This window comes from Pseudorca crassidens, chromosome 1 (assembly GCF_039906515.1).
Source record: "Pseudorca crassidens isolate mPseCra1 chromosome 1, mPseCra1.hap1, whole genome shotgun sequence".
Lineage (NCBI taxonomy): Eukaryota > Metazoa > Chordata > Mammalia > Artiodactyla > Delphinidae > Pseudorca > Pseudorca crassidens.
In genome coordinates, this window is record NC_090296.1 from 94,377,900 (window position 1) to 94,405,425 (window position 27,526).

Below are 27,526 nucleotides of genomic sequence, written 5' to 3' on the forward strand. Positions count from 1 at the left end.
TTAGTGGTCGAGGCACTTGTCTGAATTTCTTGGGATGAAAATCATTCCTAGCAGGTCGCTGGTCTCATCTGGTTGCAAAGATAAGTCATTTTTCTTCTGCATCTTTTCAACACATTGACCTTGCAATGTCTGCACGTGGAAGCGTCTCAGAAGTGTGACCAGGATGACCTTCATCATCACCATGGCAATGTATTTTCCCGCACAGGCCCGGGGCCCAAAGCCAAATGGCTGAAAGTACCTGTAAGGAACCTAGGAAAATGATCAGACAATTAGCCCGAGAAGTAAAGGCTAGAGTCATGCATATCTGTTTGATTCACCCTGAAAACACTGTGAGTCAGAATGCTCGGTTTCGGCGACTTGGCCATACTGCTCCTTCACGGAGAGGAATGACTGTAACTCAGATAAGCCTCTTTCTCCCTCCAGTTTGATTCACCCTTTGTGATACGGACACAACTTCAAACAATCTCCTGTTTTGCTTTTCATGTAAATACTCAGCTAGCTCTGTGGGAAGACCATGGCTTTACTGCTGTTCTGCCAGTCATTGAGGCAAAGATTGTTTTTGTGCCAGGACATATAACATGATGACAAGGACAAATTTAGGCAAAGGTGTAGATTCCCTGTCTATTAGTGCCAAGGATCTAAATATATTTAGTTATACAAATATTTAATGGGACACCTCTGCCTGTCTTGTCCCCATTTGGACTCACATAGTGCCTGACACTTAATACGCTCAGTAAGTTATTTTTGACCAATTGCCAACATGGCGTGGGTTGCTTATCTAGAAATGGAATGAATTAGACAGCTGGTTTAACTAAGATCATATTTCCATATGCAAATGGAAAAAGGGGACACAGAGGGAACTATCAGGATAATTCAGGTTAAAAAAGTCATTACCTAGAATTGACATAATGGAGGCAGAATCTCCAGTACACCTCAGTTACAGAAAAAGAAGAAGCTGAGGCTCTTGTAATTACAAAGTCTTATATAGAATGAGGCCTAGTGCTTGTGGGGCCATTTGAGAAACCAAAGGCCCACTGCCAAAACCAAATCTTTTCTTCTCACTTGATTTCCATCTGAAGCAGAAGTGGATTTCCTTGACTTAGATGATGCTACGGCTGAATCTACATGGTGACAAGGTGATAAGTTTAAATGGAAAAGTTAAGTTTAAATGGGTTGGTTAAAGAAAATTTGCCTCATTTTAAGCAAATTAAGGGCCTAAATTGTTCACCTTTTGACCTATTGTGTACCTCCATGAAGACATTTCTGAGAGCTGGAGAGCCAGCCTCCTTGCCTTGAGGACAGACATGGTAGCCATGTTCCAAGCTAGGAGAAATGTGTTTTCCTGGTGAGGTGTGAAGAGAATGAGTAAATAGAATGAAATATACATGGTGCAAAACAGAGAGGACTTAAGAGTTGACATTTTCAAGAGTGGCACACTCAATTTTAAGGAAGGGCTCTTACATTCTTGGCAAAGTTTTCAAGAGTAAATTCATTGGGCTTGGGGAAAAACTCGAGTCTATGCATTCTTCCAATATTCAGGATAATGTTAGTCCCCTTTTTCACTGGGTAGCCATCGATGACATCATCCTCTAAGGCTTTGCGCATGACCAGGTCCACGACAGGCTGGTACCGCATGCTCTCATAAATAAAGTTTTCTACCACTTTTAGTTTTTGCATATCATCAATCCTTATGTCTCTTTCAGCTGTGGGATCAGATAAAAAGGACAAAGTAGGTCATGTTAGTTTCAACATGTGATGGGCATAAAACTCATAGTTTCAGATCAGTATAGTTATAGGTCAGTTCGGTCTTGGTTGAAAAAATTTATATATATAATGGTAAAATATTTTATGTTTGGTCCACAGAGTGTCTTATGAAAATTCAGATTTGAAGTCAATTATCTTAACATCTGAGAGATTTCATACAAATGTCTGTATTTGTATAGAAATTAAAAAACAGGTTACATTGGACTCACATCCCCACATGACAATAGTTAGCTGAGGGTGGGTGGCTGATGAGCCCTTTAGAGGAACTTCCTCTCTGCAGCATCATGTAGACCGACCTAATCTGCTTCAAACATTTATTGCCACCTGTGTGGTTCTTGAGTTTTGTCCCCTACTCTGAATTCTAGAAGACGTTCATTCCTCCTCTAGTCAAGTGAGATGGTGAGATTAATGATGTTCACAGAAATTTTCTCTTCTGGTATCCAATGCAGTCATCTGTCAGAAAATATCACTGATAGCTACCCACCACCAGTCTCTCCCATCAGGAAACTTGCACAAGCCTCTTAGATAGCCTCATCCACCACAGGGCAGACAGCAGAAGCAAGAAGACCTACAATCCTGCAGCCTGTGGAACAAAAACCACATTCACAGAAAGATAGAAAAGATGAAAAGGCAGAGGGCTATGTACCAGATGAAGGAGCAAGGTAAAACCCCAGAAAAGCAACTAAATGAAGTGGAGATAGGCAACCTTCCAGAAAAAGAATTCAGAATAATGATAGTGAAGATGATCCAGGACCTTGGAAAAAGAATGGAGGCAAAGATCAAGAAGATGCAAGAAATGTTTAACAAAGATCTAGAAGAATTAAAGAACAAACAAACAGAGATGAACAATACAATAACTGAAATGAAAAGTACACTAGAAGGAATCAATAGCAGAATAACTGAGGCAGAAGAACGGATAAGTGACCTGGAAGACAAAATGGTGGAATTCACTGCTGCGGAACAGAATAAAGAAAATGAATGAAAAGAAATGAAGACAGCCTAAGAGACCTCTGGGACAACATTAAACACAACAACGTTCGCATTATAGGGGTCTCAGAAGGAGAAGAGAGAGAGAAAGGACCCGAGAAAATATTTGAAGAGGTTATAGTCGAAAACTTCCCTAACATGGGAAAGGAAATAGCAGCCCACGTCCAGGAAGTGCATAGAGTCCCATACAGGATAAACCCAAGGAGAAACACGCCAAGACACATAGTAATCAAATTGGCAAAAATTAAAGACAAAGAAAAATTATTGAAAGCAGCAAGGGAAAATTGACAAATAACATACAAGGGAACCCCCATAAGGTTAACAGCTGATTTCTCAGCAGAAACTTTACAAGCCAGAAGGGAGTGGCATGATATACTTAAAGTGATGAGAGGGAAGAACCTACAATCAAGATTACTCGACCCACAAAGGATCTCATTCAGATTCGATGGAGAAATCAAAAGCTTCACAGGCAAACAAAAGCTAGGAGAATTCAGCATCACCAAACCAGCTCTAGAACAAATGCTAAAGGAACTTCTCTAAGTGGGAAACACAAGAGAAGAAAAACGTACAAAAACAAACCCAAAACAATTAAGAAAATAGTCATAGGAACATACATATCAATAATTACCTTAAACATGAATGGATTAAATGCTCCACCCGAAACAAACAGGGTTGCTGAATGGATAGAAAAGCAAGCCGCATATATGTGCTGTCTAAAAAGTCCCATTTCAGACTTAGGGACACAGTCAGACTGAAAGTGAGGGGATGGAAAAAGATATTCCATGCAAATGGAAATGAAATAAAGCTGCAGGAGCAATACTCATATCAGATAAAATACACTTTAAAATAAAGAATGTTACAAGAGACAAGGAAGGACACTACATAATGATCTAGGAAACAATCCAAGAAGAAGGTATAACAATTATAAATATGTATGCACCCAACATAGGAGCACCTCAATACATAAGGCAACTGCTAACAGCTATAAAATAGGAAATCGACATTAACACAATAAGAGTGGGGGACTTTAACACCTCACTTACACCAATGGACAGATCATCCAGACAAAAAATTAATAAGGAAACACAAGTGTTAATTGACGTAATAGACCAGATAGATTTAATTGATATTTATAGGACATTCCATCCAAAAACAGCAGATTACACTTTCTCCTCAAGTGCACACAGAACATTCTCCAGGATAGGTCACATCTTGGGTCACAAATCAAGCCTCAGCAAATTTAAGAAAATTGAAATCATATCGAGCATCTTTTCTGACCACAACGCTATGTGATTAGAAATCAATTACAGGGAAAAAAAGGTAAAAAACAGAAACACATGGAGGCTAAACAGTACATTACTAAATAACCAAGAGATCACTGAAGAAATCAAACAGGAAATCAAAAAATACCTAGAGACAAATGAAAATGAAAACAGGATGATCCAAAACCTATGGGATGCAGCAAAGCAGTTTTAGAGGAAAGTTTATAGCAATATAAACCTACGTCAAGAAACAAGAAAAATCTCAAGTAAACAATCTAACCTTACAGCTAAAGGAACTAGAGAAAGAAGAACAAACAAAACCCAAAGTTATCAGAAGGAAAGAAATCATAAAGATCAAAGCAGAAATAAGTGAAATAGAAACAAAGAAAACAATAGCAAAGATGAATAAAACTAAAAGCTGGTTCCTTGAGAGTATAAACAAAATTGATAAACCATTAGCCAGACTCACCAAGAAAAGGAGGGAGAGAACTCAAACCAATAAAATTAGAAATGAAAACGGAGAAGTTAAAACAGACACCGCAGAAATACAAAGCATCCTAAGAGACTACTACAAGCAACTCTATGCCAATAAAATGGACAACCTGGAAGAAATGGACAAATGCTTAGAAAGGTATAACCTTCCAAGACTGGACGAAGAAGCAATAGAAAATATGAACAGACCAATCACAAGTAATGAAATTGAAACTGTGATTAAAAATCTTCCAACAAACAAAAGTCCAGGACCAGATGGCTTCACAGATGAATTCTATCAAACATTTAGAGAAGAGCTAACACTCATCCTTCTCAAACTCTTCCAAAAAATTGCAGAGGAAGGAACACTCCCAAACCCATTCTATGAGGGCACCATCACCCTGATACCAAAACCAGACAAAGATACTACAAAAAAATTATAGACCAATATCACTGATGAATATACATGTAAAAATCCTCAAGAAAATACTAGCAAACAGAATCCAGCAGCACATTAAAAGGATCATACACCATGATCAAGTGGGATTTATCCCAGGGATGCAAGGATTCTTCAATATACTCAAATCAATCAATGTGATACAGCATATTAACAAATTGAAGAATAAAAGCCATATGATCATCTCAATAGATGCAGAAAAAGCTTTGGACAAAATTCAACAGCATTTATGATAAAAACTCTCCAGAAAGTGGGCATAGAGGGCACCTACCTCAACATAATAAAGACAATATATGACAAACCCACAGCAAACATCATTCTCAATGGTGAAAAACTGAAAGCATTTCTTCTAAGATAAGAAACAAGACAAGGATGTCCACTCTCACCACTAGTATTCAACATAGTTTTGGAAGTCCTAGCCATTTCAATCAGAGAAGAAAAAGAAGTGAAAGGAATACAAATTGGAAAAGAAGAAGTAAAACTGTCACTGTTTGCAGATGATATGATACTATATATAGAGAATCCTAAAGATGCCAGCAGAGAACTACTAGAGGTAATCAATGAATTTGGTAAAGTTGGAGGATACAAAATTAGTGCGCAGAAATCTCTTGCATTCCTATACACTAATGTTGAAAAATCTGAAAGAAAAATTAAGGAAACACTCCCAGTTACCATTGCAACAAAAGGAATAAAATACCTAGGAACAAACGTATCTAGGGAGACAAAAGACCTGTATGCAGATAACTATAAGACACTGATGAAAGAAATTAAAGATGATACCGACAGATGGAGAGATATACCATGTTCTTGGATTTGAAGAATCAATGTTGTGAAAATGACTGTACTACCGAAAGCAATCTACAGATTCAATGCAATCCCTCTCAAATTACCAATGGCATTTTTTACAGAACTAGAACAAAAAAAATCTTAAAATTTGTATCGAGACACAGAAGACCCTGAATAGCCAAAGCAGTCTTGAAGGAAAAAAATGGAGCTGGAGGAATCAGACTCCCTGACTTCAGACTATACTACACAGCTATAGTAATCAAGACAATATGGTACTGGCACAGAAACTGAAACACAGATCAGTGGAAGAAGATAGAAAGCCCAGAGATAAACCCACACACCTATGGTCAAGTAATCTATGACAAAGGAGGCTGGATATACAATGGAGAAAAGACAGTCTCTTCAATAAGTGGTGCTGGGACAACTGGACAGCTACATGTAAATGAATGAAATTAGAACAATCCTTAACACCATACAAAAAAATAAACTCAAAATATATTAAAGACCTAAATGTAAGACCGGACATTATAAAACTCCTAGAAGAAAACATAGGAAGAACACTGTTTGACATAAATCACAGCAAGATCTTTTTTGATTCACCTCCTTGGGTAATGGAAATAAAAACAGAAATAAACAAATGGGACCTAATGAAACTTAAAAGCTTTTGCACAGCAAAGGAAGCCGTAAACAAGACAAAAAGGCAACCCTCAGAATGGGAGAAAATATTTGCAAATGAATCAACGGACAAAGGATTAATCTCCAAAATATATAAACAGTTGATGCAGCTCAATATTAAAAAAAAACAAAGAACCGAATCCAAAAATGGGCAGAAGACCTAAACAGACATTTCTCCAAAGAAGACATACAGATAGCTAAGAAGCACATGAAAAGCTGCCCAACATCACTAATTATTAGAGAAATGCAAATCAAAACTACAATGAGGTATCACCTCACACCAGTTAGAATGGGCATCAGCAGAGAATCTGCAAACATCAAATGCTGGAGAGAGTTTGGAGAAAATGGAACCCTCTTGCACTGTTGGTGGGAATGTAAATTGATACAGCCACTATGGAGAACAGTATGGAGGTTCCTTAAAAAACTATAAGCAGAATTACCATATGACCCAGCAATCCCACTACTGGGCATATACCCAGAGAAAACCATAATTCAAATAGGCACATGCACCCCAATGTTCATTGCAGCACTGTTTACAATAGCCAGGTCATGGAAGCAACCTAAATGCCCATCGACAGACGAATGGATAAAGAAGATGTGGTACATATATACAATGGAATATATCTCAGCCATGAAAAGGAACGAAATTGGGTCATTTGTAGAGATGTGGATGGATCTAGAGACTGTCATACAGAGTGAAGTAAGTCAAAAAGAGAAAAACCAATGTCGTATATTAACACATATATTTGGAACCTAGAAAAATGCTACAGATGAACTGGTTTGTAGGGCAGATATTGAGACGCAGATGTAGAGAAGAAACGTATGGACACCAAGCGGGGAAAGCAGTGGGGGGTGCGGGTCGTGGTGTGATGGATTGGGAGATTGGGATTGACATGTGTACACTGATGTGTATGAAATGGATGACTAATAAAAACCTTCTGTATAAAAAAGTAAAGAAAATTTTTTAAAAAAGAGAAAAATATCACTGTTAGTCTCTCCTCCTCATCTCATCAAGGACAACCTGGGTGGTAAAGTGGCAAGAACGCCCTCTCTCCACCACAACAAATGGGGTGCCTCATCAGCTCCAGGTGAGCTGGGGATTGATGGACACCTCCATGTCTCAGCTTGGCTCGACACTGGTCAGAGAAGCTTGGATTACTCTCAGAATTGGCAAAACTTCAAAGCATCCTGAAATGGGCTACTGTTTTTGCAGAATGAAAGTCAACCCAGGGTCCTGAGGCAGCTCTGTCTCCTGTACAGTTAGGTTATTCAGGAGTGGTCTCACTTGGTTAGAGAACTTTAACAACACAGCCCCTCACATACTGCTTTTCGAACACAGCAAGAGTCTAATGGGTGTATTTATCTGTGGTGGGGAGTTAGAGGGCAGATGATGGAGAAGGTAACAAAAGGCATACTTTTAGAAGTAATTACCAGTCCTGTGGGTCTAGGAGGAACAAGTATACATGTACTAGTGGTTGTCCCAGTTTTATCTTTCAAGAGGACTGTCGTGTCAGGGGGATATCAAGGGGCACAAGAACTTTTCATGTCTCAAGGAAATTGTATTAAAGGTTTATGATCTCAAGAGCAGTTTCCCCTGTGTTGCCTGTACCCCCATCATTCTGTGACTCTCTCTCACTCCACTGAGCTTGTTTCTTGAATTCTCTTTTTCTCACGAGACTGAGAGCCCAGGACTGCAGGGATGGCACTGGCTTGTTCACCGCGGTGCCCTTGCACCTGGCACAGAACCCATAACCTGAAAAGGGTGCTTGAGAAAACATTGCAGAATTTGAAACCCGGATGTCATTCTGGCTCCTTGCTATCTACCTTCCCAGGCAGTGGCCCTCCTATGGCAACGCGTCTGCAGAACCCTTTCACATATTTAATCCGTGTATGAAATTTCCCCTTGTCATCTGTTTCAAGCAGCACTCAAATGGTTTTAAAGATAAATAAGATAAAAAGTTTAAAAAATACATGGTGCCTTTTAACAACAAAATAGGTTGTTTCACAGAGACCTGTAAAGTCAAGAAAGAAAAATCTATATCATTACTGATACCTCTTCGCATATGTCTGAAATGTGTTCCTAAAGAGATTACTTATGTGAAGCACACTCCAGATAAGGCATTCTGTTTTCTCCAGAAAGCAATTCTGACTTCTTCTGAACGTGGCAGTGTCTCCAGGGAAGGGTGGGGATATCCAAAGCAGTGGCAGAGTGATGCTGAAGCAATGGCAGAGCAGGGAGGGGACAGAGTGGGGAAGAGCTGAGCAGGGACCTGGAGGCTCTCCTGCAGAGGAGGAGGAGAGGGTGGGGGAGGGAAACTGATCGCTCCCCTGCCTCTGCTATCATCACCCTTACCTCCTCCCTCTGCCACCACCTGGAAGAACGGGCTGCTTGAAACCCAGAAACACTGCAGAAAATGATAGCCATTTCCCTGGGTGGACCGTCAAAAGCCTTTTGTCACTGATAAGGTATCAAATCCTTGTGGATGATCCCATGTTTTTTTACACACAGACAAATAGAACCGCATATATGTGTTTATGTGCCCATCAAAAAAGACCTTGAAGAATACACATCAAAATATTAACAGTGGGGCTTCCCTGGTGGCGCAGTGGTTGAGGGTCCGCCTGCCGATGCGGGGGACATGGGTTCGTGCCCCGGTCCGGGAGGATCCCACATGCCGCGGAGCGGCTGGGCCCGTGAGCCATGGCCGCTGAGCCTGCGCGTCCAGAGCCTGTGCTCTGCAATGGGAGAGGCCACAACAGTGAGAGGCCCGCGTACAGCAAAAAAAAAAAAAAAAAAAAAAAAAAAAAATTAACAGTGATTCCCCCTGGGGAATGGGAAGGAGAGTGGAAGGGATCAGGAAATAATACTTTCTGCTTTATACATCTCTCTCTTATTTGGATTTTTTTCCAGCCAGCGTGTATTTTTTTTTATATTAGAAAAGCACAGAAACCTGTTCGGCATAATGAAAATGCGACACATTGACTTGCTCTGTTGTTCTCTGGGTGGATTCTAGTAAAGATTTTGACATAAGATTCTTAGGACCTAGAAGCTGATATTCAGAAGGAATTGTTTTCTAATCTCTATTATTTGCTTGATAAATTCTTACCAACAACAGTCTGGATTTCCTTCATTATTGCCTCTTCAACTAGGGGGTGCTTTGCAATGAGAAACAGCATGAAAAACACAGAGACGGACATGGTGTCTGGTGCTGCAATCAGCATTTCCAATACGCACTGGTTCACATTCTCTCTTGTCAGGTCACCACGTTTCTGAACAATTGAAAGCGGGGAGAAACATTGGCAACGTGAATGAACGGTTCAGAACAGGAGGGGAGGTGGCGCTCAAGGATTAATAACCTCAACAAAATGAAATCATAGAAATTATGTGTCTCTGTGTCTGATGATGGACATTTGCATTAACAATCTTCATCTCAAAGCTGAAGAACTTAACGAAATATCTATGTGTTCAGTGTCTTTGGATTCCCCAGTTTTCCTATTTTTATTGTGCAGAAACACAGAAATTTCAGTCTTAAAGTTCAATCTTACCTGACTGTCTAATAGGGGGCTATTGGATTGGGCATTATAGAAATACTGGAGCATATAGTCAAAGCAGAAACATGCAACAGTTAACAGGAGAGAATTTTTAGACACTGATACAGTCATACACGTGTGTTGTGTGGGAATTAGGGTCAGTTCAGGTCTGTACCTCAGCCAAAATCAACTCAGTGGTGAAATCCATTGAGTCTTCCAGTGTCTCTGCTATGAAAATCCTGCGTCTTTTTTTTTCTACCAGAATTTCCATTTCTTCTTTCAGCTCCTCGCTGGAAAAAACAGTGTAAATATTATCTACTTGTACACAGATATGACATCTAGATAAATGGATTTGTTTGCCATGTTTAAAAGTAAAATGATCTGCTTTAGTGGAAGCCATTAGTGCTCATGAATAACTGAATTTATACTTAATTCTTCACAAATATTCTTAAATTACATATTATATCATGTTAAGGAACCAGAGTTAGCCCATGTATCTCGGCAGTGGTAGCAAAATCAAGGCTGTAACTGCAGTTAAGGGGTGAAAACTGGTACCAAATGGCTAAATCCAATTATGTTTTCTGCTATTTGATTGGGCCAGCACAGTGCTTAAGTTAAACATCAAAAACCAAAGCCAGTGAATGCCTTTAGTGGGAGCATGCACTCTCCAGTCTCCCACGGGCACCTCCATTTCCTGTGTCTTACATCCACCCAGCCCACTTTTATCTGCATAGTCTCGAAGACAATTGAGTTTGAGGTTCCTCTTCTACACAGGAAGTATTTTTCCTGATATTTATCTCATACCTTGCAGTTTCTGCCTCATAGTAACACTAAGTAAATATTTGTTGAACGAATGACTGTCTGCATCAATATACATATGCCTTTTGACAGTGTGCAGGAGGGAAAAACACCTTCGACAAAGGGTCAGGTTCTGGTCCAGGTTGTTGTCGTTCCACGTAACCTAGTTTAAGTCTCTGAGTCTTATGTCTCTTTTAAAGTGAAGGGATCAGGCTAGATGAACAATAAGGCCACCTTGAGATCTCAATTCTGTTATCTTTGACTTTGTCTTTAAGTGTATGCATTCACATATAATTGTATTGTTCCCCAATCTCAGGGAACAGTATTCTGTATTATGTTAAATGTACAGTAAATCTTTCTTTCAAATTCTTGTTGACACAGTTGCCTACACGCTTAAATACTCTGTTGACCTAAATAGCCTCTATGTTTGCTTCAGTTCAACAGGAAAAGTAACAGAGGATTCTTTAAGATACCTCCTATCTTCAAAAGTTTTTTGGGGGGGCATCTCAAGGAAGATGTTTAAACATTCTGAGAGATATTCTTCAGGGTAGTATTTTCATTGTGTCATTCTAAATAAGGATGCCTACTATTGTTTATCTCTGTAAGTATGCTTTATAGGCGCGCGCACAAACACACACACACACTCACCATTCCAGACATACAGCAGGGATATATTCACGTTTATTCATTTACCTACCCATCCATTTGTTCAGCAAATATTTGTTGAGTATCTCCTACATTTATTCAATAGTGGGCTAGAATGCTCATAGCATTCCTACCTAAGCAGTGGCTCCCAAATGGCCTGGGATGTGTTGAAATGCCCCTAGACTTTGAATTCCTAGAGAATTTCTTGATGGAGCTGCATCCACTTCTAAGCATCTCCTTCCTCCCTGGGCCAGAATCAGGGGCCTGTGAATATCCACTGGGATTCCTCCTATTCAGGTTAAAATTTGCTTCTGCTTAAATGTATGTATTTGAATTTGTATGTCATTAAAAACTAGGAGAATTGAGTTAAATGTCAGTTTACAGGAAATAAGAAGTCTCTGACTTACAAATTATATTGCAAGAATTCCTCTGTTTGTACGAAAATAATGGTGGCTACGTTCCTAGTCCAGGCCACAAACACTTATTTAATGTATTCTGAGACTGCAAAACCTACATTTGACAAAACAAAAAGTAGAAAACAGTACTGTGCTAATATTGGGAATTCAAAGAGGGAAAAATATAAAATTGAATAAATAGGGATGGAAGTAGATGTCCCAGAAACCTTTACATAAATATATTTTTTAAAATATTGGTATGAAAGACAAATTCTATATGATCTCTCTTATATGTGGGATCTTAAAAAAACAATAACAAAAGGAGAAATCCCAACCTCAGTTTTACAGGAAGAGATTGGTGAATGCCATGAGTGCTAGGGGTAGGTTGGGTGTGAAATGTGTGAAGGGGGTCAAAGGTACAAACTTCCTTCCAGTTATATGATCAATAAATCACGGAGATGTAATGTACAGCATGATGTCTACAGTTAATATACAGTATTGCATATTTAAAAGTTGCTAAGAGAGTAGATCTTAAAAGTTCTCATCACAAGGAAAAAGTTTTGTAACTATGTATGGTAAAAGATGTTAACTAGATTAATTGTGATGAACATTTCTCAATATATTCAAATATTGAATCAGGCTGTACACCTGAAACTAACATAATGTTATATGTCAATTATGCCTCAAAAAAAGTATCAGCATTATTGCAATGGAATGCAGGGGAAGGAGATTAAAAGATTTCTTTAGGTTTTTACTGCTCTAGATCAGAGGAGATAGTACATAGTGAACTAACCATTGGCAAATTTATATAGAGAGGGAATGTTGTTGAGATAATTTTAAAGAAACCAAAGAGAAACTGTTATACAATCTCATGCAGCAAGTTTCTATGGGCCTGCTGACCATACTGAAGCTAAACTAATGACCAAGTTTAACTGCGGACCAATAAGACTCTTGAGACGACCACAAATTCTGACAGCAGTGAAGAGATGAACCATTTATCTTACCGATTCAAGTCACAATAAACTCCGGTAGAAACAAAGAGAAATGTTTAAAGGACCAGGTGTCCAAATCATCCACCTAATACTCATCATCCGCTTGAAATACATAAAGCAACATCAAGCTGACTACCTGGAGACTAATACTACTGAATTTCAAAACACGCAAACAGGATGAAGTTAGCTCTTCAAACAACTTTGGGAAATTGTAGAGATGGAGAATTTAAGATAGTCAGGGACATCTGGGAAAGATATGAACAGAGGGATGGGGAAAACTACCATGTTTATTGCCTACTATGTGTCATGCTTTGTGCTGATTGCCCTTCATAGAGGATCTCATTAACCTGTATTGCCATCACGGAGGGTATGTTATATTTTACTTTGAAGAACTTCCCAAGGACATTTGGTTACTAAGTGGTAGAGATAGGATACAAACCAGGTCTGTCTACCTTTAGATCCCCTGTGCTTTCCACTGGTGGTTAGAGGTGGCATGTATACTGGCTGGCTACTTACACTCTGAAAACCATTGATTATCCAGGTCATTGGGCATTTGTCTAGTCTTCTGCTAGACTAGTCTGACACCAAAGCAAAGCCATTTAATGACAGTTTTAGGATCCCCCAAGATATAAGATGCATAACTAAACAAACAACACGTCTTAAAAAAGTTCATCATGAAAAAAATTCTCTTGCAACTACTGTCAATTCTGACAAATTGAATTAAGTTAAATTCATTCAGAAGCAACACAACAATAAAATGATTTATGTTTCCATTTTTCCAGACATGCAAAGAGAATTTTGACTAATGATAAGGATAGGTTCAGCCAACCCTTCTCTTCAACTCAAAATACACAGCAGTGTCCTAGTTCCAGAGATGGAGCTCTCAGCCTCCTAGGGGAAAACTGCCCTGGGCCAAAGTCTTCCTTTCCTCTGTGGTCTGGCCACATGCTGCCAAATTGCTGTAAGAAGTGTTTCACCGGCAACTTAACAGCTCCCTTGCGGTCTGGAGAGGAGAAAGCTTGCCGAAGAGGCCAGCAATAACTAAGACACAACACAGATCAATCCAATCTCAGCAATAAATATTCCAAAATATGTTACTTACACAGACTTTTCATACTTTCTGCGTAGCCAAGAAATCTTAAAGAAGATGTCTGGTTTGAGAAGGAGAGCTTGCCATGCATCAAAATAACCCTGGATTTTAACCACGATGGCCCTTTCTGGAAAAACAGAAAAAGATCAGAACAGATGAGCAAAAATGTGAGCCCAAGAATGGTACACTGCTCAGAGAAGATCCCCTGTAGACTCTCCTACCATCTGGGACTCTAAGCAGGTCAAGGTTCCACCTTCACTGGGTGTTTCAGCCAGGGGAATGCCACTAAACAAATCAACACTAATTTATTCTGCTTGGCATCTAAACTGGCCACGTTAGCCAGAGATTTGCCAGTTTTCAAGTTTGTGCTAGAGACACAGCCTAGAATCTCACACGCTTCTCCATGGCTGAGCCTCCAACTCCCTTCTGTTTACCTGACCGTTTGAAATGAGAAGTAATTAATGCTGTTATGGCCTCAATTCTGGTGCCTGGAAAGGCAAAAAGCCTCCCCACTCTGTTTATATTTCAGTCCAGAGTGTAGAATTCATCTTGGAATCTTCAGTGCCTTGTCCTGAGTCTTGTGCACAGTCAGATCTTAACGGATGTTCTTGAATTAAATTGAATACTAGAGAAAAGAAAACCCCTGCTTTTTTCAAATTACACACAAGAGAAGGGAAAAGACATGAAGATGCAGAAACTGCAGTTCATAGAAATGAAGAAGCTTGCCCAACGTCATACAGCCAGAGTGGCAGGAAGTCCCTAGGCTGGAGCTCGATTCTGTCTGACCTCAGGGCCATGTCCTTTCCTCTTTGGTGCACTGAGTCCTTCAGGCCAAATGAGAGTTTAACAAGGACCCGGTGAGCAGAGGGAAATACACATAAGTCTGTATGGGTTATGAAGGTTCTTAGACCGCAGTCTGCATCCATAAGTTAACAGAGAGCTGTACAATTCCCTTTACTTGATCCCTCCTAAGAGTCAAGGCTAGTGGGGAACCAAAGAGCAGGGACTTCTAAAATAGGTACCTGTCATATCTTAGGAGAGATGTACATGGAACAGGCAAACAGGACTTTCAGAGTCCCTGTGTGAAAGGGGATGAGGCAAGAGGCTGTGACTTTCAGAGTGAATGGGGCTCCCATCCTAATGTCAATCAGATGGGGTTCCTATGACTCTGGTAAGGAATCATTAAAGAGGCAGGGAGATGATTCGAGGAGAGTGGAGCGGAGAAAGGGAGGGCTTATCGCTTGTCTGCTTGTCCAAATGTGGTCAATCAGGGAGCAGGTGTGATAGCTCAGCCGGTTTGGACAAGTGTGAAACTCGTGCCTTGTTCTTGTGCCTGTGATGTTCTTCCTTCAGATCTGCACATGGCTCATCGTCACACTTCATCTGGGCTATTTTCAGACATCCTCTCCACAGAGGCCTTCCTGACCACCCTTTCTCTCCACAAGAGCTTCAGCCTCCCACTGACCTCCCCCTTCACTTTCTAGCCCTTTGCTCTACTTTTTTTTTTTTTTTTTTGAGGTACGCGGGCCTCTCACTGCTGTGGCCTCTGCCATTGCGGAGCACAGGCTCTGGACGCGCAGGCTCAGTGGCCATGGCTCACGGGCCCAGCCACTCCGTGGCATGTGGGATCCTCCCAGACCGGGGCACAAACCCGTGTCCCCTGCATCAGCAGGCGGACTCTCAACTACTGCGCCACCCGGGAAGCCCTGTTTGTTTAAGGCACTTATTATAGCCTAATATATTACTAGATAGTTGTTTACTGTCCATATACCCACTAGGATGTAAACTCTTTGAAGGCAAGGACTTCGTCTTGTCCAACTGGTCTATCCCCAGAACCTAAGTCTGGCATAAAATAGGCAATCAATAAATATTAGTTGAATGAATGTATGAATCAATGAGCATTGCTAGAAATCAAGTCAGGAGAAATTACATTAAGCTGACAGCAGCAGAATGGAATGAATCCACATGATTAATGTTTGTTCTTTTGTTGGCGGTAGAGTTGCATGTATGTGTTTAATATTTGATTCTGTAATATAGTGAGGAAAGCAGTTTCTTGAGTGAGACATCTTGCAAGGATTGTTATAAATGCTAAGTGACAAAGTTTATGTGAAGCAAGTTTTTATACTGCTTGGCACATAGTAGATACTAAATTTATGTTAGTTATCATCATCATTTCCAGCAGCCTCAGTACGCTTATCATCATATAGAATCAAAATTTTCATACTTAGTGGCTTTGAGGGAGAGGTGTGTATGTACATTTATGTGTGTGTGTAGATATATGGAATGTGTCTATGTGTTTGTGTGTGTATATATATAACTATACATACATATATACACATATATATGTCTATATCATGCTCAAAAGAATGGTTGGTAATGGTTAAATACATAGGTTTGGTGGTAGGATATATTTATGACCAAATCAAATGATCACATCTGTTAAGTTTCAGCTGTGGGTAGAATCCTATTTTCTAGAGCAATGAAGAGAGATGCAAAAGAAATAGAAGATGGCCCCTTCTGTGGATATTTATGACCTTATAAGTGAACAAGGCAGACATACCAGGAAAAATATTTGGGAATACTTAGAAGGGTTTAAAGAAGAGCAGTATGCAAAAGAACATATCTTTGCTTGAGTCCGTTATCCTTCTTCTCATGCCCTGTTTAATACAGGGCTGAATGTCAAGTCATAAGAATGAAAATTTCAGGGCTTCCCTGGTGGCGCAATGGTTGGGAGTCCACCTGCCGGTGCAGGGGATGCGGGTTTGAGCCCTGGTCCGGGAGGATCCCACATGCCGCGGAGCGGCTGGGCCGGTGCACTGCAGCTGCTGAGCCTGCGCTCTGGACTCCACGGGCCACAACTGCTGAAGGCCGCCTGCCACGGCTGCTGAGGCTTCCGTGCCTGGGGTCCGTGCTCTGCAGCAGGAGAGGCCACAGCAATGGGAAGCCCGTACACCACAATGAAGAGTGGCCCCTGCTTGCCACGGCTAGAGGAAGCCTGCGCACAGCAACGAAGACCCAACACAGCCAAAAAAAAAAAAAAAAAGTAAATAAATATATTTTTTAAAAAAGTGAAAATTTCAGTACCGTTCAAGGGGATCCCCAGGAAGAGCTTGTTAGAGGTGTCCAGCATGATGCACCGCACGAGGGTCAACACATCCACATAGCCCGACTCGTTGCGGACCTCCTCCAGCCTGTCCAGATGCTTGGTGATGGAATCAGCACAGACGGTCACCGTGCGCACCAGGCCGGAGCCAGACAAAGCTGAAGGGTACACGTCAGAGTGAGCCGCCTCCGACTCCAGGGCACACAAACTATCAGGCAATTTTGGCTTTTTATGTTTGGAGCTTAACTGACGACAAATTTGTATTCAGTAAATGGGTGGAAATTTTCATATTCTTTTCATTTTTCTATATTCTACTAATTGTCTACTAGAAAGTATCACTTTTATGATTAAAAATGAATGAATGAATGAATGACAAATCTTTTTAAAACAAATGATTCACGATTAAACTTTTATTCTACCTATGACAAATCATTTGTGAGATTGCAAATGAAACATTTAGTATTTGTGATCATAAATTACAAATCAGTAATTTTCTATATTATGTACATTTCTCTCTAAAGAAGGTTTGGATTTCACTTGGGTGATATTTTATGTTTCAATGAGTGGCAGAATATTGCTACAGAAGTATTCAAATTGGATCTTACTTTTTAGATCTAAGGTGCTTCCTGTTTAATTGTAGTTCATATGTGTAAAGTCCTAGTCTTATAAACTACCAAATGTATCCTTAATTTTGGTTTCTCTTCAAACTACATCCAGATTAATTGTACTCAATCAATGTCATAACAACAAAACAAAACTTTGTTGGTTGAACAGTCTTCTTCACAGGACTGGGAACACTGGGGACAGTGATAACCTATTAGCATTGTACTTTAAGTCCATAGTACAGGGTGGCCCTTGATATATATTTGTCAAAAGGAGGAATGAATGAATGAATAGATGAATGAATGAATGAAACCAGGTAGAGTGAACTGGCTCTGATCTCTTTCTTGGCTCCTGACCATCTGAGCATCTAGTGGTCCTAATGGTAGGTGGTCTAACATGAGTTTAACTCTTAAAGTCCTCCTTTCTCTGTTTGTTCAAGGTTGCTCTAAGCTTTCTTTAGGAGTAATCTCTCTTTTTTACGTCTTTTTTATTCAGACTTGCTGTTAAAGTCAGAGCCCTCAAACAAAGCAAATCAGCTGTGCTGCAGAAGCCCCTGAAGGCACACTTTGCAAATAAGAAAGGAAACCTGGTGAGTGGTCCTAGAGTCTAAGCATTTCCACCCATGTGTAAAAAGGAAGTTTGGGTTGGCAGCATACGTTCTGACTTTAGGAGGGACCTGGAGGTATGAAAGGCCAGGATGCTGTTTCCTGGGTGACTGTCACAATCACAAGTGAGATAAATGATTCCTCAATGAATCAGTCCTTTGCATGGAAGGGTTGGCTTTGTTTATCACTCCCAGACTGATGTATGATTTGCCTCTACGTTCAAGAGCTTGAAACCACATTTCAAATGTATAAACCACATTTCAAATGTATAAAAGGAATGGGGAGCCTTTAGAACCTGGAAAAGGCAAGGAAACACTTTCTCCCTAGAGGCTCCAGAAAGGAACACAGCCTTGCCAGTGCCTTGATTTTAGCCCCGTGAGACCCATGTCAGACTTTTGACCCATAAAACTGTAAGGTAATGAATGTATAGTTTGAAGCCAAAGGCTTCCATTCCAGCAGCATATATAGTAAAGGGGGAAACCACTAGATAAGGAGGTTTGTAATCCAGTCTCTGCTCCTCCATACCTGGCTATGTTGCCTGGAGGAAAAATCACAAGCTCTCTAGAAATGCACTCCTTAAGTATAAAACTCAGAGTCTGGATGGAATGACATATACAACTCTTCTCAGTTCTAAAATTCTGTAATTTATTTGCAAATTGCTATTTTAAGATATCTGGGATGTCAGCCAATGATTCAGCAAACATGTTGGTTATGCTAAATCAACTATATGGCTGACATACTAAGTTCTTAACTGAAGTGATCTTAAGTATATAGGGTGCCAATTCTCCTTCACATTCATGAAATTGTTTGTGGGTCAACAAGAAGGACATAGTTTGTGTTGGGTGAACATGTAGGCTCTGGAATTGTATCCTGTGCTACCATTTGCTGTTGGTGGAAACTTGGGCAAGCTATTTAAACTCTTTATGCCTCAGTTTTCTCAGCTGTAAAATGGAGGTGATAAGGGTATTTAACACATGGGGTTGCTGTGGGATTAAAGTTGTCAAGGGCTTAAACAGTGCCTACTACATAGTACATGTATAATGAATGTTAGCTCTTACTGTTTCAAAACTGTGAAGCAGCAGAAGTTAAAAATGATTTCAAGAAGGCATATTCATAGACAAAAGAGCAGAATGTAGCCAGACATCTGAATACCTTTCATAAAGTAAGTTCTAACAGCTTTCCAGAGGACTGGATTATTGTTAAATATGACGCCTTTCTCATGCATGCCAATGCACTGCAACCCAAGTTTGCTGCCGAATCGGGATGTGTAGTGACTGTGCTTCATTACGTGGAACACGCTTGAGGACCTGCAGAGAAAGCAAACCTTGGAGTTACTTGTTGAGGGTCAGGAGAACTCAGTGTGATGAGTTTGCCTACCAGGTGGCTCTCATACCAAATGCCTGTTGATCTAAATGCAATGCATAATTTCTAGTATTCAGATTAAATAAGCACTTGTGTTAGCACAAGAACTTCCTTCTCCTGTTGAAACATTTCTACTGCTAGCTCTCTGTCTGAGCATCACTAAAGATCAACACACACACGCACACACACACACACACACACACATACACACACACACACAGAGTTATTCGTTATTTCCCCTTATCTAACTCCAAGTCACTAAAATACTCCCCATTACTGTTGTCAGAGCTACAAGGCTGTAAGAAACTGAACCCTCCACACCACCATATTCCTGAGAGCCTCCAGCCTCCAAGCAGTCCCTCTCCAGACAGTGCTCCCCATGCAGAAGTGAGCCTCATAATCGGAAGTTGCTGGAATACCTGAAGTCTTATCTCTTTAGTTTGGAAGCAGCAGTTCTGCCTTGTACCACCCGTCCCCCAGAGGCCCTAATCAGGCCTGGCCCCTCCAGGGCAGTATCATTATAGGACTGAAGGACATCTCCTGGGCACCTCTGGCCCTGGGCTTGGCTGGCTGGGCTGGCCTGGAAGGCTCTCTGTGGTGGTGACAGCAGCTGTCTTGGGGCTCTGCGTCCATCATGATTCATCAAGGTCTCCAGGGTCACAGAGTTCTCCCAGGACATAGGACACGCTGAGCCATTAGATAGCCCTTGCTGTGGCAACCCTGGGACCTTGCGAGGAACCCAGGCTTCCTTGAACTTCCTGGTTCCTCTTCCACTGCTCTGCCCTCTATTCCCACCCCCAGGCCTGGCTCTTAAGGCCTGAGCTGGGTCTTCAGAGCAACTAGGAAGGAGCAGGCAGCCCCTCCCCACCCATGTCCTCCTTCAGGTCTTGCTTCCTGCCCCAAATCCTACTCTAATTGGGGCACGATAAGGCAATGAGCATTATAACATGTTGTAAAATCCTAGCTGAAGACGTCATGGGGCCTCCGTGTGTGAGGAGAATATTGTCTTCTTAGGACAGTGGTACAGAATTCTTCTGCAGAGAGACTCACTTTGTTGAGAAGATGTTTCAATAAGATTGATTATAAATTAGGCTATGGCATTGGAAGTATAAATTGATCATTTAAATAATTTAACATTTGAGAGCATAAAGGATAAATGGATAGTTAGTCTCTTCAGGATAAAAGATGGGGTGGCTTTATGTCTTCTATTGTATTTTCAATACGCAAATCCAGATACTTCAGTTTGTATTCCAGGGAATTAATTTGACTGATACATAGATAAAATTTTGTCCTGTATATGACATCATGCTATAGAAGGGACTGAAATTCTTATTAACTAATAGACTTCAGAATTCTAGCTATTCGTACCGTCCCCTAAATCACTCTGTAATCAAAGCAGCAAGTAATTTGTATACTCTTTACTCACAAACTCAGATCTACAAATTTTAAGTGATTAGTTGACAAACAGAATACTATTTTTCTGCTCTGACCTGTAGAGCTTTTGAGTATATCATAAAATACATTGGTCTGTCCATATGTTTTGAGGAATTACTGGTCAATTAAAAACTTCAACCCAAATAAAGAGCGAACGATTAAGTCAGTTGTCCTTTAGGGGGCGCCAACATCTCAGTTATCCTGAGACAGAGGCTCTGACTTGGCAAAAAACAAAGTAGGGAAGACAGAAGTGATACACACAGCAAGCAAAGTGTCACCAAGGATGAGCAGTTTAAAATAAGGTCACTTATCAAAAGTAGGCTGGCTTTATCTAACTGGAGTAAATCAGGAAAGTGAAGAAGGGAAGGTTGGTGATGAACTAGGGTTGCCAGCCCAGAGCTCCCCTGATATTCAGGAGAACATTAGAGATCTTCCCACAATGCGGGCCGGCCTGTAACACCAGGTGAGGGAGATGTTACATTGACTGACTGACTGACTGGCTGGGAGAGTGAGGACTTCTTACCACTGAGGAGAGACAGTGTGAGTCCCCAACCTCGGAAGGAACAGTGGGTAGTGTAAGATGCCTGATCCCTGGGGTAATTATTCTTCTTGAAACATGACTGAAGTCAAAAGACATCCCCAAAGATGGCAAACCTAACGTCTCTTCAAAATGAAAAGTAGCCAGGAAGTAAGTCCTTAGGTGGTAAAGAAAAAGCCACCCTCCCGTTCTGAGTTTAAAGAACTCACACACCTGTGGTCAGGTTCAAGATTGATAAGTACTAGAAATAGGGGGGAGACAATCAATGGAATATTTGATACCAAACATTTAAAAACACATGCCTTGTGTAGACCTGTTCTGTGCCTGTGACTTATACTCCATCAATCCTACCACATTTTCCCTGTCCTTTGCCCTCTAATATCCTTACCCAGGTTTGATACTGAGGTCACTGCAAGAGAAAAAGAATCTTTGTAACAGAGAGTTCTGACTGTAACCACCCTAAGCTGACCAAATTTAGTATCTCTAATATGGGAACACCTTCCCTGGTCTCTTGATGTGATGCAATGTGAAGTGCCTAGGACTAACAGGAACGTATTATTACGCAACAATTAACCTGAATCGAATAGAGCCTATAGACCTAGTGTTCAGTTTATAAGCAATACCGGGAATAGAAGAATATGTTCAATGACACCATAATGAGATACTGAGAGAGATTTGGAATGTGGGACGTCCTGTAAGACAACTGATGTGGTCTCTTCAGAAGGTCAAGGTCATGGGGAAAAAGGGCGGAGGACTGCTCTTCTAACTTTCCTGTTCATTTGAACTTTTCATACTAGAAAGTTGGAAAAATATTTTCTTGTCGATCATTAGAGTCTCTGCCTTCCATGCATCCTCAAGTCCCTTGACCCTCTGCTTACTTTGTCCTAGTTGCCTGGTAAAACCTCAACCCTGGCTAAATCCAGCTCTCAGTTTAGCTTACTCTGTGCTTGCACCTGGCGGTTGAATGGGGCCAGGGAAAAAACCATACATGCACATGGACACACACACACACACACACACACACACACACACAAACACTGGCAGGTCTCAGTTAAATTCAAGTGAGCCCTTAGTGCAGCTGGCAATTCTACTACATTTCCCAAGTCCAGTCACTCTCTCACTTTCCTGGATGACTGTTATATCCTGTCTCCTCTGTCCCCCAGTGTTGTACTTCTCACCTTTATTTCAACTACAGACTTCATTTCCTATTTTATTGAGAAAACAGAAGCAACTGGAACCTCTGCAAGTCCAACCACCAGGATCAGTGCCCATATATTCAGCCTTCCCTCCTGTTACTGTGGATGAACTTGCGTGTCCCTTTTCAAGGCCACATCCACTTGTTACCTGGACCCCCTTGTCATCTCACCTGGCACACTCCTTTTGTGTGCTGCATCAACACTTTCGTCTGTAACTCATCATTCCCATCAAAACACACATGGTTGATATCTTGTATCTTAACAAATAAAAGCTCCTTGGACCAAACATCCCTTTCATTTCTCTGCCTCCTTTATGGCAAAAGAGTGTCTGTACCTGCTGCCTCCAATTCTTCTCTCCCCATTCTCTACAGTGGTCAGACTTTTGCTCCCAGCACTGCATAGAAACTGCCCTTGTCAAGGTCACCCATGACCTCCCTGGTGCTAAATGCAATGCTCACATCTCTGTCCAGTCATGTGGCACTATCTGGAGAGTTGACAATTCCATCCTCCCTGACAGGCATTCTCTCCTGGCTTTCAGACCTCCACACTCTCCTGGTTTTCCCTTCTCTGTGTGGTTGTCCTTCTCAGCTTCCTTTGCTAGTTTCTGACTACAGTCGAAGGTCTGAATGGTTAGAACTTCCTTCTTAATATCCTATTCAGCAGTACTAGGCAAGTGAAGTCAAAATATCTGAAATGGAATCCTGATTTCTCCCCATCCCGAAGTTGCTCCACCCACCTCATCTTCCATATAGCCCATATCTACCTGATAATGGTGTGGACAACCATCCTGGGTTTCCCAGCTTAAAAATCCCACAACGTGGGAAATCCTCTGGTTCCAAATAAACCAAGACAGTTGTTCACCCTACTGATAATACTATGTTTTAGCCTTTTATTGTTGGTATATTAATACTGCAACAATATATTCCTCTACAAGGGTAGGGATTTGGGAGTGATTTGTTCATGATACCTGTTGTACATAATAAGTTCTCAATAAATATTTATTTAATGAATGAATGGAGAGCCAATAATTTCTATGATAGTTTAGGGTCATCCAGTGCTTAGTATAAATTCTAATAAATAAATGTACATTTACAGAATAAAAGAATGAATTTCCTATAAATTCGGAAATGACTAAAACAGGTATACAAATTCTATAACCTTAACTGTTATGTTAATTGCTAACATATGGCCAAATATCATCCTAATTATCATGTTAAATGCCAGTTCCTCTTTATGGATGCTATTCACATTCTATTTTTGATATTCATGGCAAACACTAACATATACACATGACATATAGTGTCATGCATAACTTCTGTAGAACCTCAATAATTTAGCGCATCTCTGCCTGGGGAATCATGCATACTTTATCTACAGGTGATCAGATGGATCTCTCCCCATAGCCCCCAGTTGCTCAGGCAGAATCGTGGCAGCACTGGTGCCTGACTCCCACCCCATCGTGCTCCAAAGTTCTGCAGCCCCCCACTTCAGAACTAAGCTGCTTGGAAAAGTTGGCCCATAATCTCTACACAGGTGTAATAACTACAGACGTTAAAATTTTCAGAAGAGAAAATACCTGGCATATTATTCAAAGAAAAAGAAAGAGCTTTCTGACATCCAGTGGGGTCTTTTTAAGAGGTATGGGTAGTTCTGGAAGGACCTGAAGAGCAGGCAAGGGAAGATGGGGACAAACATGTCCTATTCCTGCGGGGAGCTCATCCCTTAAGAAAATTGAGCGGCTGGGAGGCAATTAAGGAGAACACAGAGACTCCAACCAGAGAAAAGCCTGTGAGGACAGGAAGGGGAAAGAACTGGGAAAGCTGGGGGAAGGGCAGAGTGAGTTTTGTCATGTTCTCAGCATGAATCAGCACCTGACCCTGTCAGGGTCACTAAGGTCACTTTCCTAATTAAGACAGCAGTTGCCAGATGCTACCTGCACTGTAAGGAGGATCCTATTTCAGCAACTGGTCAGGGTTCCTGGGAATTTATCTGGTGATCTAAGTACCTAGTGTCTAAGAGCAATTTCTGTCCTGGTCCTCTGGTCCTTTCTCATGTGCTTCATTCTTCCCTCCATGTCTAGTCTTGCACTCCCAGCACCTGAACTACACTTAAGGGTAAGAAAATTAGACAGAACTCCTCCAACCTGCTTAGGTGTTTCCCCAGGGAAAGGCCCTCTACTCTGGAAGCTTCTTACCTTTTTTCCTCCTCAAGCTCTGTAGCACGTTGCAATCATTTGGGGGCCTCTAAACACTACGGATGCCCAGGTCCCTCCTTCCCAGGAGACTGTAAAAGTTGGGTTTGTGGCCTGGGCATTGGGGTTTTGAACAGCTCCTTGGGTTACTTTAATATGCAGCCAGGGTGAGAAGCACTGTCCTAGATCCTGAGCTGCAGGCATCATCCTTCATTTAAAAAGTAGTAAAAACACATCTTTAGCAACAGACATCAAGATATCGAAATAAGTTTGTTTAGTTTTTAATATGAAAATTCCAGCCTTGATTTTTAAATATGTCCCCGATTATTAACAGACTTACTTGCTAATAATGAGGGTTTCCTCTCCATATATCCAGACTCTCACGAATTCACCATACGTCTTGTTGTAGTAATTGCAGGCACTGCCATTCCCCATCCAGAGGAACCTGCAGTAGGAAATGAGGGGTCCAATTCCCAGAAAGTAGCCAGGACCTAGGAAAGTCATCAGATCAGTCAGTATTTCTGCAACACCAAAAAGAGCGATTGCTTTAAATTAACTGCTATTCTTGTTCTTTTGATCTGGATGTCCTTTTATATCTTCTGATGTATATAGGTGAATCACACACACAAAATGATTAAAACAACAACACAAGTTAACATGATGCTCTTCACAGCTCCATGAGTAAAAAGTAGTCCAGAGTCTACACCACTCCAGTTCCATTTGGTCTCAAGCATTTCGGTCTGAACGGACTGAAATAGGTGTCTACTCTATTCTTGCTGTGTTAAATGGTGTCAATGAGTTTCAAATACAAGTCAATCAGTCCCTCTTGTAACAGGCATGAAAACCAGGACAAGTGACAAGCTGACAGGTCTGTCTGGCTGCGTAGTTTTGTCTGAAAACTTTGGGTTTGAAAGCACCAGTCAATGGAATGGGTGGGTTTGAATTAGTCTGTGGTTTGGGTGTCATCTTTTTAACTGTGAGAAACACGGTCTGCAAAGACAATGTCCCAACAAAAAGCATGCATTTCTTTTTTATTTCCTTCAAAAAGGATTTGGTTTAAGAAGAGAATCTTAAGCTAAATCTCATTAGACAAAATAAAGCTAAGCACTGAGGAATGAGGCAGTGTGTCTGATCTGTGTCTAGACCAGAGTCTGAGTCTAGTGATGTGGTTTTAGTGAAGAGCCGTGGCTCTTACACCCTTGCTGACATAGGCAATGACAGAATTGTGAGGAGTGTGAATCTGGTGAGCAGCCAGGGGAGTTGCTGTTGCTTGTATCAGAGAACAAACTTGGTAGCTTGATTTTAGTGGTGGTGGTGAAAAGTTCGTCAAAAGCTTGTTGGAATGGTTTTACGAGCTTTATTGTAAAGTTATACCATTTCTGTATCTTACTCCTTTAATTCCATTCTGTCAGTGAAATAGTCGTTCAGCCAAAACTCACACAACTATCTGAGACAGTACAGTGCTGATAATTTAGATAATCTAAGTTTTTGGGTGAATCATTTAAATTGGATGTTTAAACCCAAACCTGGCAAACAAGGTTTATTCCTTAACTTTGAAGTAGCTGGGTTAATGTGGAAAAGATTATCAGGGTATTCTTTTTGCCCTTAGTGGAAAGTCTTTGTTAATGTCTATATAAGCAAAACAAGTTTGGGAGTCTTGGGGTCAAGGGGTCTTAATCTTAGGATTGTTCTAATAACATTATATGTAGATGATTGACTTACAGAATTTTTTATGGGACTGGGAACACATGCCTGCCGTGAGGAATTTTCCAAGAAACTACAAAGCCGTCTGATATTTCTGGGAGTTCTGAGTTAATCTGATAGTGTAGAGTGGTGTTGTTTCTACTGGGATTATCTGGATAATTATATTATACTCTACTCTTGATTGATCCACAGAGCTTGTGGAAGATTTTTTTTAGATTTTCAAGGGAACTATAGTGATCCCCATTTTTCATCCACTGTCCAGGTTCCATCTACCCCTTGTGGTGGCACCAACATCACCACCATGCCCAAAAATAAAAAAAAAATAAAGAATGGGATAAAGAGAAGGAATAGTTTCAAGAAAGGGAGAGGGCAGAGGACATGGATGAGGTAAAGTGGGAGGGAGACAGAAAGGAGTACAGAAAGCATTCCAGAGACATTTTCACCTTTAGACCAAAATTGGAATGAATTTAAATTAAAAAAATCCAAAACCTGGAATATTACCTCGTTCCACCGCATCTTAAATTTACTTTAAAGGATACTTTTGCCAAGTCTATTTTACCGAAACAAAATGCAGACTGGAAGGGATTATCTAAGATTTTTTTAATGCTTTCATTTAATATATGCAGATAATTGGTAGAAAAATGTTCACCTGAATTCATTTGCTAATATGCCTTGGGCTTCAGCCATCTCCTCAGGTTTACTCTTCGCTGTTTTGCAAATTTCCTTTACTTTCATGGACGAAAAGCCCAAGGAAACACTCTCCTTAGATACAGAACTAAATGACTGTGTTACCTGGTATTGAGGATGTGTTTTTATAATTCCAAACCAAGAGAAGAAAGCCAGTGAGCAGCAGGATTGCAATGCTGGCAACAGGCACAACTTCGGTCACCATGCTGATGATGTTATAATGCACTGAGTTCAGCACTTCCAAAACCAT

The 27,526-nt window shown here is 40.8% G+C and overlaps 1 protein-coding gene across 1 annotated transcript; it reads right to left on the bottom strand.

The window, feature by feature from the left end:
* LOC137230986 (aromatase-like) lies at positions 1-27,526 on the bottom strand. Its single transcript, XM_067751427.1, has 9 exons — positions 27,382-27,526; positions 25,226-25,376; positions 19,317-19,471; positions 16,938-17,114; positions 13,866-13,980; positions 10,109-10,223; positions 9,510-9,672; positions 1,462-1,703; positions 1-249 (listed from the first exon to the last, which is right to left on the bottom strand). Exons 1-9 carry the CDS (start codon positions 27,524-27,526, stop codon positions 1-3), a joined length of 1,512 nt encoding a protein of 503 aa, XP_067607528.1.